At 36.8% G+C, this 15,327-nt stretch overlaps 1 protein-coding gene across 1 annotated transcript; it reads left to right on the top strand.

The window, feature by feature from the left end:
* The first annotated feature begins 1,775 nt into the window (after positions 1 to 1,775).
* Positions 1,776 to 14,940, top strand: LOC115926715 (tRNA (uracil-5-)-methyltransferase homolog A-like). Its single transcript, XM_030991886.1, has 17 exons — positions 1,776 to 1,882; positions 3,161 to 3,647; positions 4,531 to 4,619; positions 5,341 to 5,416; positions 6,306 to 6,427; positions 6,934 to 7,083; positions 7,389 to 7,437; positions 7,734 to 7,797; positions 8,265 to 8,300; positions 9,224 to 9,441; positions 9,869 to 9,966; positions 10,646 to 10,755; positions 11,447 to 11,568; positions 12,282 to 12,357; positions 12,800 to 12,919; positions 13,904 to 14,000; positions 14,769 to 14,940. The coding sequence occupies exons 2-17, from the start codon at positions 3,174 to 3,176 to the stop codon at positions 14,938 to 14,940; spliced, it is 2,073 nt and encodes a 690-aa protein (XP_030847746.1). The 5' UTR covers positions 1,776 to 1,882; positions 3,161 to 3,173.
* The last annotated feature ends 387 nt before the right edge of the window (positions 14,941 to 15,327 follow it).

Below are 15,327 nucleotides of genomic sequence, written 5' to 3'. Positions count from 1 at the left end.
TTAGTCTTTTTTCAGTAATCATGGTAATTGATTCGGAACGTATTATCATCGCAATGTTTAATAGGTGCCTCTCTTGGGGACTAAAAATGCTGTCGGGGGGGGGGGGCAGTTAAGGGCACACCGGTGACAGCGTTAAGGGGGGGGGGTAGTGAGTGTAATTTTTAATTTATTTTTTGCTCAAGGGGGAGGGGTGTATGGAGCTCTATTTTTTTATTCAACATCCACCAACCCCCTTTTGGGGTAAGAAAAAAAAAGGGGCCGAATTTTTGTTGTCAGGGGAGGGGGCCCGGGCCCCCTGAATCCGCCCCTGGTGTGTGGAGCGGGGGGGGGGGGGGGGTGATGGGGCTCGAACCCCCCGAGCCCCACTTCCCCGCGGGCCCTGTATATATTTAAACAATTAAAATAATGTATTCTGTCAATTTAGAAAATCTGAAGATTTTAGTTGTATTGTGTCTGTTTGAAAATGTCTAAAAAAATAAAGCGACGCTTTTGTTTGCTGTGCCTAAAACCGACAGATAACACAAACAACATGTTTGGTGAGTCGGTTTTGCTGGCAACAACAATCAAAAACGGGGAGAGAGGGTGAAAGGGCGTTTATGAACGTTATCCTTTTCTAATGGAATTCCCATATCCCGCTATAAAAATGCTATAAGAAAAATATATTTTCTGTGAGGGAATAAGGCCAGATCCTGTTCTCAGGTCAGGGGCGGTCGAACGACTTCCAAAGTGGGGGGGGGGGGGGGGGGGTTGCACTAAGAAAAAGGGCACCTTCTAAGGGAAATATACATACATATAACTTTAGACACTTGTATAAACCCCTATAGACATCAAAAAGAGCACGTATGAGAATGGAAAAAGGACACTTATTGCAAAGGAAAATGGGAACTTGTCGAAGTAAAAGGGTCACGTTTCCACATAAAACGGGCACTTATCAGAGTTGAAAAGGGGAAGGAGCACCCTATGGGGGGGGGGGGGGGTTGCACTAAGAAAAAGGGCACCTACAAAGGGAAATATACATAAATATAACTTTAGACACTAGTATAAACCCCTATAGACATAAAAAAAAAAAAAAGGGCACTTGTGAGAATGGAAAAAGGACACTTATTGCAAAGGAAAATGGGAACTTGTCGAAGTAAAAGGGTCACGTTTCCAAATAAAACGGGCACTTATCAGAGTTGAAAAGGGGAAGGAGCACCCTATGGGGGGGGGGGGGGGGGGTTGCACTAAGAAAAAGGGCACCTACAAAGGGAAATATACATAAATATAACTTTAGACACTAGTATAAACCCCTATAGACATAAAAAAAGGGCACTTGTGAGAATGGAAAAAGGACACTTATTGCAAAGGAAAATGGGAACTTGTCGAAGTAAAAGGGTCACGTTTCCAAATAAAACGGGCACTTATCAGAGTTGAAAAGGGGAAGGGGCACTTTTACAAATTGATAGGGGCACTTGTCAAAGTAAAAGGGGCACTATTCTTATGTAAAAAGTGGCCCTTTTCCTATGTAAAGAGGGGCACTTTTTGGGTGCTTAAAAAGGGGGGGGGCACTTTGCCCATCCCCCCCCCTTCCCCTGCCCCCGGGAGGGCCGCCTCCGCCTTAGGTACACGTTTGCCCCCTTTTATATGTGCTGTGCCCTAGGGTAGTCGATACCCCTTCAGGAAGAAAAAAAACTAACAGGAACAAGCTCGATATTTATTGACATTTTTGTGCAATGGACCTCGATCGACTAGGCCTAGATCTATATCATTTAAAATTCAAACTAAATTAATTTGACCGACTGAAGAAGAGACTAAGCAGTTGTAAAGTCAAAACCTGTGTTCGAAGATCCTGAAGTTCAATTCCAGTTTAAGATTCACTTCTATGATTCCAGTCATCTTCTAGGTGAGTAGACATGCAAACAACATCCCTAAATAAAATACAGTAATGAACTAAACACCTAATCATTTAGATAATGACTTGTAAGCGTTGGTCTCTCTCGTTCGCGTCACAAAACCGTGCATGCTGGGGATTGAAAATTTAGTCCGACATGTGTATTTTCGTGCTGTTAAAAAACCTGTGTCGGTGTGTGTCTGTGTGTGTGTGTGGCTTTTAAAGAAGTGTGTCAATCGGATATGATTATTTACGTCTAGGGACCAAAAGACATTAACCGTTGTTGTTGTTTTTGTAGTTGTTATTGGCGTGTATCATTCATTTATGAATATTTATGCACAAAACCCCAAAACTTGAAGTTGCCTGGCTTCATGACTGTAAATTGTAATGAATATTCACAGTGACATCCTATAATATTTTATGCCCCAAGAAAAGTACCGGTAAGCTAATCCTTAACTTAGTGGTGTGGAGTGACAATTGAATTAACAATTTAAAAATTTAAAGCATTTAGACTCCCCTTGCAACATCTACCACCAGGCTTTTATAAATTATCATTAGGGGCGCTGCTGGTCCAAGAATAAGGATCGTCTTCATAAACGAGGATCGTCTTTGTAAACGCAGACCGCTGCGTCATCAAAAATGAGGATCGTCTGCATTTTCGCAGACGTTTCATAATTTTGATCGCCGCATTGGCGATGCAAAAAAAGGATTCCACGATCCACTATGATTTTCTTGAAGTATTTTACATTGACTTTGTACAGAGACTTTCACATTTATGAGCAATAAATCCTTGGGAAGACGGACAACCCATAAAAGTAGACGGTGAACTAGGGTTATATTACCACAGGGAATCCATTTTTTGCATCGCCAGCATGCCGTTCGGTAACCTGAAACCCCCAGAGTGCAAATTAAAAAAAAACGTCCTCGAAAATGCAGACGGTCCTTATTTTTGAGGACGCATTTTGTTTGCGTTTAAGAGGACGATCCTCGTTCTCAGACCAGCGCCCCTACTGATTATAGGCTTGAAAGAGCTTGATAGCACAGTTGATTTCCATTCCCAAACGACTGATCTTGACAAGTTGGCAAACACACAAACAAACGATTATGAAGTACATGTAGGAAAAGGCCATTGACATCACGCACTAACACTTTATTTCATCAAACATAAATGGTGCCTTTTCCTCACCCCCCTCCTTTTCTCTGACTTTGCATGCACACTGTGTCTGTGCACACTAATGAATATAATGGTTTCCTGTTTCACAAATATAGCTATTTATGTTTATAATCTAGATTGTTTGCTGCCATGGAACAAGTGGATCCACCGAAGGATGATGCAACATCATCTGAGAGTCTTGGAGAGCAGAGAGAAAAAACTGTTCCAGATGTAAATTCTGCAGGCGACCAATGCAGCAAAGAATCGGATGGCAATGAAGGAAAGGAGGAAACAGCCAAGATCCCAAACTCCAAAGAAGAGGACCCAGCCCTTCCATCAACTTCGACTGGAGAGGAGGGAATGACTGCCGATTCAAGTTCCCATGACGACCCAGAAGGCAATGCTGATGAGAAGATGGAAGAGAGTAAAGATACTGATGACAAGATTGAGGAGAGGCAAGGTACTGATGACAAAGGTGCAAAGCAGGTTGACGGTGATGATCAGCTGGAGGAGGGGGAGGATCGCAACAATGAACATCCGGGACGTGAGCCTCGTGATGCTGAATTCACATCAGAAATATTCAAAATCATGCTGAGGAATCTGCCAACAAGATTTGGGTTTCAGGTAGGAGTGTGAACACATCTACTTTAGGGGGCTTGCATTCATTCCCATTTGCAATTGAGTTTACATCTGAGATATTCAAAATCATGCTGAGGAATCCACTGGGTCTCAGCTATGAATATTAACATATCCATATCTCAAAATGCCTGAGTTAATCTATTCACTGTTGAGTTCATCTGAGTTCTGAGGTATTCAAAATTATGCTGAGGTCTACCAACAAAATGTGGGTTTTAGGTACATGTAGGAATGTGAACTCTGATGACAACATTTATAGAGATGAATCTGTCTTCTACTGAGTTCATAACCAAGATATTCAAATAATTTTGATGTACCTTCCAGCACAATTTAGTTTTCAGGTGGGAATATGAACACACTTATATGCATTACAATACCTACATTTTTCTATTCACTATGTAAATTGCCATTATCTATTGTGTGGGAACTTGGGAAGCCCAACTTAAGAAACTCTAGGCTTATAACGTTCATCACTCTGAATTTAGATTACCAAAGTACTTACTAGTGATCCTGTTCAAGAAATTTCAGAAAACATTTAGAGACAGGGATACATGTAGCTTATGTAAAAATAAATAACTAGCATAACTTAAATGAGCTGTCAAATTGTAACCCGTTGACTACTGAATTCTCCTATTCCCATAAGCTTTATAGAGGAACAACCCTGATCCAGTAGGCAATGTGTTAAGTCATATGCAATCACATATTTTGCATCTTGGTTGGGTAATCTCTTTGGCAGCTCACTGAGGAAGCTTTACTGGGATGGTAGGTGAGGCGAGTAATGACAAGGAGTGTCATGAATTTCTGTTTATAATCGAATTGGATGTACTGTACTTTAATCTTCTTCATTTTGTTTTGTTTTATTAAACAACAGCAACTACGGAAGATGCTGAGTGGCCTTAACCTGAAGCCAAAGAAGATTAAATCCTTGAATCAAAAGGACTATGCGTTTATTACTTTTTCGTGAGTATAGGTTGCAGGTTGTACAGTGACCTCATTTATGGAACCAAAAAACTCGATAGTCATGCCTTTGTCCAACACTTTCCATGAGTAAAGGTGTTGTGGGCCTGATGGATTAGACACTGGACTGTGGATCACAAGGTGTACGGTTTGGTTCCCTCTGTCATAGCTCTACCTTTCTTTGGCAAGAAATTAATCTACATTTGCCACACTTGACCCAGGTGTAGGGAGGGGGTAATGGTAGGATCTATTCCTTGAATGCATTAAGCGCTACAGTTGCCGAAGCTAAAGCTGGGGTGTATATATTACATTTGGAAAAGCATAGAAACACTATTTCATAATGGGACATGTGCCATACAAGAACAGATTATTTTTACTACTTTTTTAGACCATTGTTGCAAATGGACTATAGTCACTTGTTTCATTTTAACGCATTTATGTCTACAGTATGTGAACTGCAACATACAATTTACTACCAGCATCCACTGTACCAAAATTCTTGTAAAAATGTTTCCAATTTAATTTAATGTAATAATTGCTACTCAACTTTTTTTGAATGTCTAATGTTATTATGTTGCGATTATGTTGTCACTGGACAAATGTATTTATAAGCTTGTTTCATGTTTTTTCTTGTATTTTACTATAAATATGACAATGTGAGTCTTTGGACTTTTGAGATATCTTTTTTTTATACAATTTAACTGAAATTCACTTGATCTTATAGATGTGAAGAGGACAGACAAAAAGCAATGGAGGTTCTGAACCAGCACACATGGAAAGGAAGAAAATTGTCAACAAAGGTAATTTCGCGTTGTTTGAGGCTGAACTTCAAGTGTATCGATTCCCTATTAAAGGGACTTAGTAACATTGTTCAGATGAGAAGAAATGTAGCTTAAGGTACATTGTAGTGACTTTAATGCTAGATGTACAATTAAAGATAATCTGAAAGTTTGAGTGAAAACGGACCATTATTAATGATAAAGATTGGGAAAAATTGATTCTTTAATTCTCCCAACTATATTATTATAATTTAATTACATTTTAGGTGAATGTAAAATTGTCACAATGTTATGCATTGGCTCTATATACATGTACCATCCCAGACATTTAAGTGTTGATAGATTTTTAAAAGCCTGTCTTTTGTCTTATTTTCATAGAAAAACAATTGGGAAAATTCAAAAATGGTTGGAAGAATTTACTGTTAGAGGGTGTTGACCAGTGCACCTTCAAAGAAAACCATAAATATCTTTGTGGTTTGAGAATTTTTTCAGGATTTTTTGCATGCTAGAGGGTGAGAGGGTTCCCAATCTTTCATGTGCTAAACCATTCAATTATTTTGTAGTTTCTAGACCGTCAATGATTTGCCCTGTTGTGGTTGTGTAAATTCAGCCACCAAATCTAGAAATATCATATATTTTGTTGATGTGGTTGGAATCTGAAATGGCTACAAGAATACTGATTTTAAAGTTTAGTTGTGCCAGGCACGTAACAGAGTCACCACAAGAAGGTGGCAGAATGAGCCAGTATAAAGTTGATTATTGAAAGACGATTTAAACTCAGTAAATCTCAGTAAATCGGTTTTAATACCAATAGAGTTACCCTGTTTAAATAAAACTAACAGATAATTATAAATAACTAGATAGATAAAGAGGTACTGAACTAAAATCATGCTGTCATTTTTGCTCTCAGCTTGCGAGACCGAATGAGGATCCTATGGTGGCTCTCAAACGCAAACAAGAGAGTCAAGGAGGTGGAGGGAAAAGGGCTCGAGATGATCAGAACACTGATGAGGATCTCCCCATAGAAGAGAGGTATGTGCAATGGGAGTGGTGATCATGTTTTGTCCAATGAAGGCAATTACCCCTTTGCCTACTGGAACCGGGCGCCCCTTGTATTAAACCTATTGGGTGCATTAACATTCCGTAGTCAGCGGTTTAAATTTCGATCAAATAGCATTTCTAGCATATACTTTGTCTGGACTTATCTTAGGCATAGGATTGGATGGTTAAGGTACAGAATAATTTGGCTTGCAGTTTTGAAAGGAGTGGTGTTCATGATGTTGGGTTATCTCACAGTTTTATTTTGTGCATAATTTGCATACCGGGTATGTTATTTACTTTACGCAATTAGTTTCCAGGCATATCGTACATGAATTACATTATGGGTTACACAGATACTTATTTTCTTGGGGAGTACAGAGTTTAATTTTGGTAGTCTTGATGCTCTAGGCCGCTGTTAACACTTTGGCTTTTTTCGATGGTCTTGCTGAAATCTATAAATAAGTAAATAATGTATTCTACATGTATGATGCTTTCAGATTAAACAATGCAGTCACTCCTCTCTGGAAACAAGACTACCAGCAGCAGCTCAAGGAGAAGCAGCAAATCAAAGAAGATTTGTTAAGGAAACTTGCCATCTCGTTTGTCAATGATATCCCAGCAATTCGTAGTCACATCAGTGAACAAAGGTGAGATGGTCTTTCATATTAAAGGCACATTCAGATATGAAGTGGCATCTATGCGCTTAAAAAAAAAATCCCATGCAATTTCGCTTAACTCTGTGTTATAAGATACAGAAATGTGTATTGTATTATACTACGATGAAAAAGAAAAATGTTACAGCTTATCGTGTCATATCTGAATGACAACAATAAATAAATTTAGTGCCTATGAAATATGAAATACCCTGATCATTGGATTCAGTCACACACAAAATATTTACCATTTCCACTCCCTGATTTTGATCCCATTATTCTATTGTTGCCTTTCATAGAGAGAAACATGGTGGCTTGTGTTGCCCTCTAGAAGACGTCAAACCATCGGTAAGTAATTTTAATTTGCGATTTGGTTTTAAACTTCTCAACATATTTGAATGCACATTAATGTTTCATTTCTTCTTCTTCCATTGAGTACAGTCCTCTTTGTAGAGCATAGTCGTACTTGATTGCTGGGGCCGCAACAGACTCTGGAGTTATATGTAGAACATGTATAATGTTATATGAAGTGTGAGGTGGACATAACATTATGGTTGCTTCCTTAAAACAGAGAGATGATATAAAACGCTTCAAATAATTTTTCCTTGTTTCCAACTTCCCTTTTGAATGGTTGTATTTTTCAGCCTGTAGTGACAGGTTATCGGAACAAGTGTGAATTTTCAATAGGGAAGAATCCTGAAGGAGAAGGTAATTATGTTGATACTCTATGTCATATTCAATTAGCAGAAACTTAATGATGAATTTTTTTTTTTTCTGGGGGGGGGGGGGGGAAGCAAATCCATAAGTAAGACATGCCATTTTTTAAATTAGATAATATTATAAACAAATTTGTCATAGTATTGAAGTTTGACTTAAGAGATAATACAAAAAATAGTTGAATAAAAATGAGAAATGTACATCGGTCAAATCGTATCAAGATTCAAGCCAGGTACGTCAATACCAGTAATCATCTTTTCAAAGAAAGTAGTGATGCACATGTATAAGATGCATGAAAATAACATTTAATAATATAGCCCCAAATTTGGTCAATGTTTTTACTGACATGAAAGAGATACACCATTACATACTTGATAGATACAGGTATTAATAATAGTGCCTAAGCTGTCATGCTCACCCTATATTTTTCTGTAATTTCATACATTATATCTCTGCAGAAAAGACTGTTGGATTCCGTCTCGGTTTATACAGAGGTAAGTTTTATTTCACTCTTGAACAACACCTCTTCATAAAATGAAACTCAAATAATGTTGTTTTGTAGTACATTGGTTACGATCTTTCCAAATGCAGATTCAGATTAATATTGAAATAGTCTTTTGAAAAATCAGAGATCTCTTTCGACATGAGAACAGTAGGATGAATATTAGATTTAAGATCACATGCTGCGGTGAGAAACGCGTCCATGGCCAAACTTGTACACCAGATGAATCCCAGACCCCAGCACTATATCTTACCTTTACCCTAAACCTCACCTAAAACCCAGGATATGTTTGGATCACCAAATATTGTCCTTAGTTTATGCACCTCCAGTTTATGTTCAATACATGTATGTGTATAATAGCGAAATATAGTGTCACATAAAGACTTGTCTGGAATGCTAAAGGTATGTTTGTTGAAAATGATAGTTTTATGGTATTGTGATGGTACCATATTCATAGGACACAGGACTGGTAAATATCTCTACTACAGTAAAACCTGTGTATAAAGACCACCCAAGGTAGACAAGAAAAGTGGTCTTTATAGACAGGTGTCCTTTAAGTACAGGTTCTTTTAGTGTGTGTTTCAATGAAAAAATATTTTCAAGGGAAGCACAAAATGTGGTCTCTGTAGACAGGTGATCTTTCTATACAGGTGGTCGCTAAAGCAGGTTTGTCTGTACCTTGATTAGACATATAACCCCAAAAACATCATTTTGGTATGCCATCTTACAACTTTTTATTCACTGTTGGTCCATATGTATTCCAGACTCTTCTCTTTGTGCAACTATATTTTCTCTTAGCTACCTGAGTGACCACCTTTCATTATTTCTGTATCGAATAAAAATAGTTTATTCAACATTTATCTTTCATGTTTTAATTGCTATTTTTCCTATCTCATATATTTTTCTTTCTTCCAGGCGGTCAGATATCGGTGGTGAATCCAGCCGCCTGCCTCAACGTACCGGAAAATTCCAAGGCTGTCGTCCAGTCCTTCCAGACCTACATTAGACAGTCCAGTCTTCCTGCGTATGACCCCATGACCCACGGAGGTCACTGGAAGATGCTGACGGTCAGAACGACCCAAGGGTCAGGGATCATGGCCATGGTGACCTTCCATCGCCAGTCTCTGTCCAAGGTAAAAAGTTACAGAATTTATAATTTAAAATAAAAGATTTCTATTCATCGGACCTAGTATTGTCTTGAGTGAGAGGTTGTTATTTTGGTAAATTTGATCTGATGACTAATTTTGATAAATCAACTTATAAACACTAAAAAATAGGATTTGTTTATTCTTCTGTCAGAAAGAAGAAATCTGTTCCATTACCATTTATGTATTTCAAAAGGAAAATGTTTTGCTATTAATTCAATAAGGTTTGATGAAAAGATAATTTTGAAAACAATACAGTTTCTGTACTGTTCTACATGTATCTGTAGTTTATGAAGCTGTTCGTTATCTGACACATTGCTTTGATTGTTACATTTAAAAAGATAATTTGTTGAGGTAATTCAGTAGTTGAGCCATATTTTCAGTAGTTATTTCAAAAACCTTTTTATTCTTGAAGGAGGATGTTGAGAAAGAAAAGCAGGAGCTTGCTGATTACTTTGGAGAAGGGGAAGGAAAGTCTTGTGGTGTGACGTCTCTGTTTGTTCATGTTCAGTGGTAAGTAAAACCAAACTACTTACTGCACACAAAATATACCATAATTTATGAGTGATTGAATTACTTAGTTCAGCACCGATGTCACATGATTAAATTGCACCTATCACCTGTAAACATTTTGCTCTGTTTGTTAGGAGTTCCATGTCACTATACTAAAATGCAAATATGAGCTTCAAATATTACTTCTGTAAAAAAATATTGCAAGGTTATGTACACTCTCAATTTACATAAGTGGGACATGCGAGTAGACCAGTCGATGCATTTGTATGGCTTGGTCCCTGAAGTACCCAAGTCCGACATCACTTCCTTGCATCGAACTCGGGTTCCGTTTTTTTGTTATCCTTTATTCTTCCTCATACTCCTTGACTATTTAGTATTATCCTATTGCAAGGTACAGATTTTATTATAAGGATAATTGTATACATTTTAACTGTAAACAGATAATCTTTTTAGGTGGTTAACAAAGTTCTTTACTGATGAATCTGATTTTATTTCCATTTTATGTTATCCTATATTTTCTTCATACATGCTCCTTTAATAATCATTGTCCTATTGAAAGTTAAAGTTTTGTTATAAGGCTAATTGTATACATTTCAACTGTAAACAGATAATGATTTTAGGTGGTTGAGAAAGTTCTTTTCTAATGATTTTGATTTTATTTGTGTATTGCATCGCACAGGCAAGGTGATAAGAATGCCATCAAGTTTGATCATATCTATGGAGAACGGTATATCACTGAGGAACTACTGCAACTGAAGTTCAGAATCTCGCCCGAAGCTTTCTTCCAAGGTGAGATGAACACAATGTGAAATGCCTAAGCCATAGATGGATGGATGGGGGGGGGGGGTGGCAAACTGACCACCCCACCCCAGTTGCCTTTGAGAAGAAAAAGGGAAAGAGAGAAAAAAATCATGTCTGGCCAGTGAGGTTACCTGTAATTATGTTCTTTTGGAGAATTCTCCCCCCCCCCCCCCCCCCCCCCCCCTGACAATCCTGGATCTCTCAGTCTCAGTGGGTTTACCTTTCAAAGATCGATGAGAAGAGGTTCAATATATGATGATGGAATTTAGATTATGTAACCATGAAATGTATCTTTAACTGATATGTAGTTCTAACTTCCTTCTTATTACCTTCTTTCTCGTCTTATCTTCCTGTAACTGTTTTTACCTCATCTTATCTTCCTGTAACTGTTTTTACCTCATCTTATCTTTATCTTTCCTTTGTCCTCTGTTGTTGTGAATGTATGTATGATGTTTTTTATATAAAATAAGTTTGTAACTTGCTAATGCTAAGTATTTATTTGGGGATCATTCTCATCAAGCCAATTTTGGCTTTCATGAATCCCCACTTCCTTTTATCTTAAGTTGATAATGAACAAACATGTATATACTGTTGATGTTTGTTAAAAAGAGAGTGAAATAAATAAATGAAATGAATTTGTTACAAAGAGTCATATTATTTGATCCATTTTGTGACACAGTAAACACGCCAGCAGCTGAACTACTGTACACAACAATAGGTGACTGGGCTCAAGTCACTAAAATTACAACACTTCTAGATATCTGCTGTGGCACAGGAACAATTGGAATTTCTCTTGCTAAGGTATTGTATAGACACATCTAAACACAATCGATTACATCTGAAATTAAGAAATTTTGTATATACGTTTTTCTTTAATTTTTTTCTGTTACCTCCTTGTTAATTCTTCACCTGATTTTGTTTGGTTTTAATAATCCTACTGTTGTTCTAGAGGTGTAGCCTTTGTAATGTTTCATTCAGATGGGCTGCTGTGGTTTTTTTTATATTAAATAAGTGAAGTCCAAAAATCATGTATGAAAACATATAAAACAGGACAAACCTCATATTAAACGAAAGAAGAAAAAAAAAAAGGATATTATAGACAGCATAATTTTGACATTTTTGAATAATTCTCATTTGCAAAGTATGTATGTATAGCTCAGTTATGTGCTAGCTATCGTGGAATTTGTTGCATTACGTCACGTTTTCAACTTTTTCCTCATTCAACTCCCTTTGTATATTTCTTTTCTTTTCCTTTCTTCTACTTTTTGTTGTTATATATATATTTATAGTGTATTATAATAAGGCGTATTCGACACAAGCTTAGATTTTTAGAAAGTACACCGTCTTACTTGCTTTAAAAGTGTATTGCTTATGTCATTATGTATGTTTATATTCATTACTTGAGTATTTTGTTGATATAGAAAAAATAAATGGAAGAAAAATGAATGTTACTTCGAATTGGAATTAAAAAAAAGAATCATTTTCTATATTTTCTTTCCATCCCTCTTTCCCAGAGAGTAGAGAAAGTGATTGGGGTAGAAATGAATGAACAGGCCATTGAAGATGCTAAGGAGAATGCTGCAATAAATGGTATGTGTTACAATATAAAAGAATTCGGATATAATGCTGTCCTCTACAATATCTAAAACGTGTTTGATCCTCTGTGTCTTTGTTCTTGTATAGAGCACACAACAAAATATTTAAAAATCAATTGAGACAAAGGCTTCTTTGGGTGTTTAGATTAATTAAGTTGAAGATTGCAACATTAGGGTCTTTATTAAAATATGTAGGGTTAGCATAGAGTCCTGTATTACTTCTGGTATCACAGATGAAAAATAATTTGTTTTTTAAACTTTGAAAACATGTCTCAATATGTCTTGAAAATGTATACAAAAAGTTGCAAATAAATTCTAGTTTGTATCTTAGTTTCTAACTTAGTAAGTTTGAAGACCTTTCTTTAGTCAATTGTAAGACCTACAGGTCCAAATCTATAACAGTCCCTTTGTGACTTGTCTCTCTTATAACTTTGTAGGTGTAGATAATGTAACATTCCACTGTGGCAAGGCAGAGGACCTACTCCCAGGTATCACCAACAGGCTCCATAGCTGTCTAGATGTGGTGGGAATCGTGGACCCACCAAGGGCAGGATTACGTGAGTGTCTTTAAAATTTTCACTTATGGGGCAAAGTATCTTCCACAATAAAAAGTGGGCCCATGGCACAAAATTTACCTTTTATGGTAACTTCGCCTTCAACGGTAACTACCATGGAAACCTTAATTTTGATTGGCTATTGAGCCCTGTTACCATGGTAGTTGCCATTGATGGCAAAGTTACCATCAATGGTAAGTTTTATGCAACTGGGCCCAGAAATAATTCTAGTCATTCGACTGCATTGTGGAAGAAACTGCAAAAGCTTGATCATGACGTAGCACATTAGTATTAGTGTATATTGTGAGGTCTAGCTGAAATTTTGCTAAAATCATTCCAACAAACTAAACACAAAATCCATAGATACTTAACGTTGACAAATATAAGAGGCTGTTTGTTGAGATTTGTTTATGAATCTTTTAATTATAAAAAAGCATATGTAAGTTTGTAAGTTAGCAACCATGGGACCAATGGCTTTAAGTCCTCTCTGAGGGACTTGGTAAAGGGATTAATGCCTTATCAAAGGGCACTAGCGCATCAACTTGGTTTCAAATCCGGGACCTTCCGGTTACGAGACCACTGCTCTAACTTTGTAATTAACTGATCATTACGATGTGAAGATAATCACAATGTGATAGTACTAAAAAATATAATCAAACCAAAATGGAAAATCTGAATATGACAACCAGTCATTATTTGCAATCATGTGTCATTGATTGACTGATTGATTAATCCATTTTTATTTCAAATTCAGTAAAAACGAAAAACAAATTATAAACATTTACAATGTACATATAAATATCAACTTATTATGTGAAACAAAGTATTAACATTTCAATACATTTTGAAAAATGAAACAGGGTGTATCAGTTCAAACCTTTGTGGCTTGACAAGTTGATACCCCCATTACAAAGAATGAAAACCATTATATAAATTCCAGGTAGTTATCCTCAATCTCATCCTGATGTTGTTATTTCTACTTTATAGATCAACGGGTTGTCCAGGCAATGAGAAGGTGTCCAAAGTTAAATCGTCTTATTTATGTATCGTGTGATGCAAAGCAAGCCTCCAACAACTTCTTGAAGTAAGTTTACCAGTACAGTCAAACCTGCTTTAGTGACCACCTGTATTAGAAGTCTGCCCCTGTGTGAAGACCCCCTTTTTCACCTTGGAATAGTGATTGAAATAGACACATGTATTGAAAGAACTTGTACATAAAGACCACCTGCCCGTAAAGACTGCTTTTCTTGTCTCCCTTGGGCGGTCTGTATATGCAGGTTTCACTGTATTTCTGCTACTAATGTGTTATCTACAACATCAGGGATTTAATGCAAAAAATCAGTCTTAAAAAAATTCTTGGCCAACATTTGTAAACAAAGAGGAATGTAGTGAGAATAGAGAAATCAAAGCTTATCAATTTTTATGTTTTTTTTTTTTTTTTTTTTTAGGGGGGGGGGGGGGGGGGTTACAGCTTATTTGCTGAAAAGGTCATGTCTTTTTAACTTGGAAGGACTTTTGTATTTTCCATTTTTCTCATGGATTATGGATGTATTTCTCTGATAAATATATTTAAAAAGGTAGCATTATTCACAAAACGAAGCAGATCACATATTACATGAGGTGTTTTAAAAGCTTTTCAACATTTGTATATATTTGTACTATTAAAGCTATATACATGTAGACACATACAAAGAATATTTTGTTTTTGTTGTTATTCATTACCGGTATGTCTTAATATACTGTTTATTGATTTATCTCTTCTTTTTGGTACCTTCTTTAGCTCACTTCTCTTTTATGCACTTATTTTATACTGTCTAATTCTATTATCTTCATTCTTTTCGCCGCATTCCAGTTTGTGCAGATCAATGTCGAAGAAGCAGAAAGGAGTTCCGTTTACATTAGTCAAGGCGATCCCAGTCGATCTGTTCCCACATACCAGCCACTGTGAACTGGTCCTACTTTTCGAGAGGAACCTCAATAAAAAGAGTGAAGCCAGCAGCAACAATGATGGATCATCTACATAGCAACAAGTTTACCGTAAAGGCTTGTTGACATGAATTATGAAACAATGCAGCATTTTTTTTACAGGCGTTTTGTAATGCAGTCTAAACGTAATGCACTGGAATAATGATAATATGCTGGGTTTGTACAGTGCTTGATACTTGAAAATGTTTCTAAGCAACTTACAGACATATTATTAACCCATTTATTGGATTCAGGCTTGCCCGGCTACAATAAATGCACATTCTTCACTCCTTTCGTAGCATTCCAGCCAAACACCAATTTACAGACACCAAACTCACAATGCCGAGCAAACTTCAGGTGTAGTTTAAGTTGTAGTTGGCAGGTGTATTCTTAAAGACTATTCCAAAGATGCTAAAGGATATTAGCATGGTTCAAATATGATGCAT

This window comes from Strongylocentrotus purpuratus, unplaced genomic scaffold (assembly GCF_000002235.5).
Source record: "Strongylocentrotus purpuratus isolate Spur 01 unplaced genomic scaffold, Spur_5.0 spur5_scaffold_2, whole genome shotgun sequence".
Classification (NCBI taxonomy): Eukaryota; Metazoa; Echinodermata; class Echinoidea; order Camarodonta; family Strongylocentrotidae; genus Strongylocentrotus; species Strongylocentrotus purpuratus.
The sequence above is the reverse complement of the archived record's forward strand: the minus strand, read 5'-3'. Positions and strand labels throughout refer to the sequence as shown.

Bases quoted from the DNA above. Each gene is read 5' to 3' on its own strand.
- LOC115926715 (XM_030991886.1), top strand. From the start codon at position 3,174: ATGGAACAAGTGGATCCACCGAAGGATGATGCAACATCATCTGAGAGT. The intron at 3,648-4,530 runs GTAGGAGTGTGA...ATTAAACAACAG, and splicing joins CAACAAGATTTGGGTTTCAG to CAACTACGGAAGATGCTGAG. The intron at 11,569-12,281 runs GTATTGTATAGA...CCTCTTTCCCAG, and splicing joins TTGGAATTTCTCTTGCTAAG to AGAGTAGAGAAAGTGATTGG.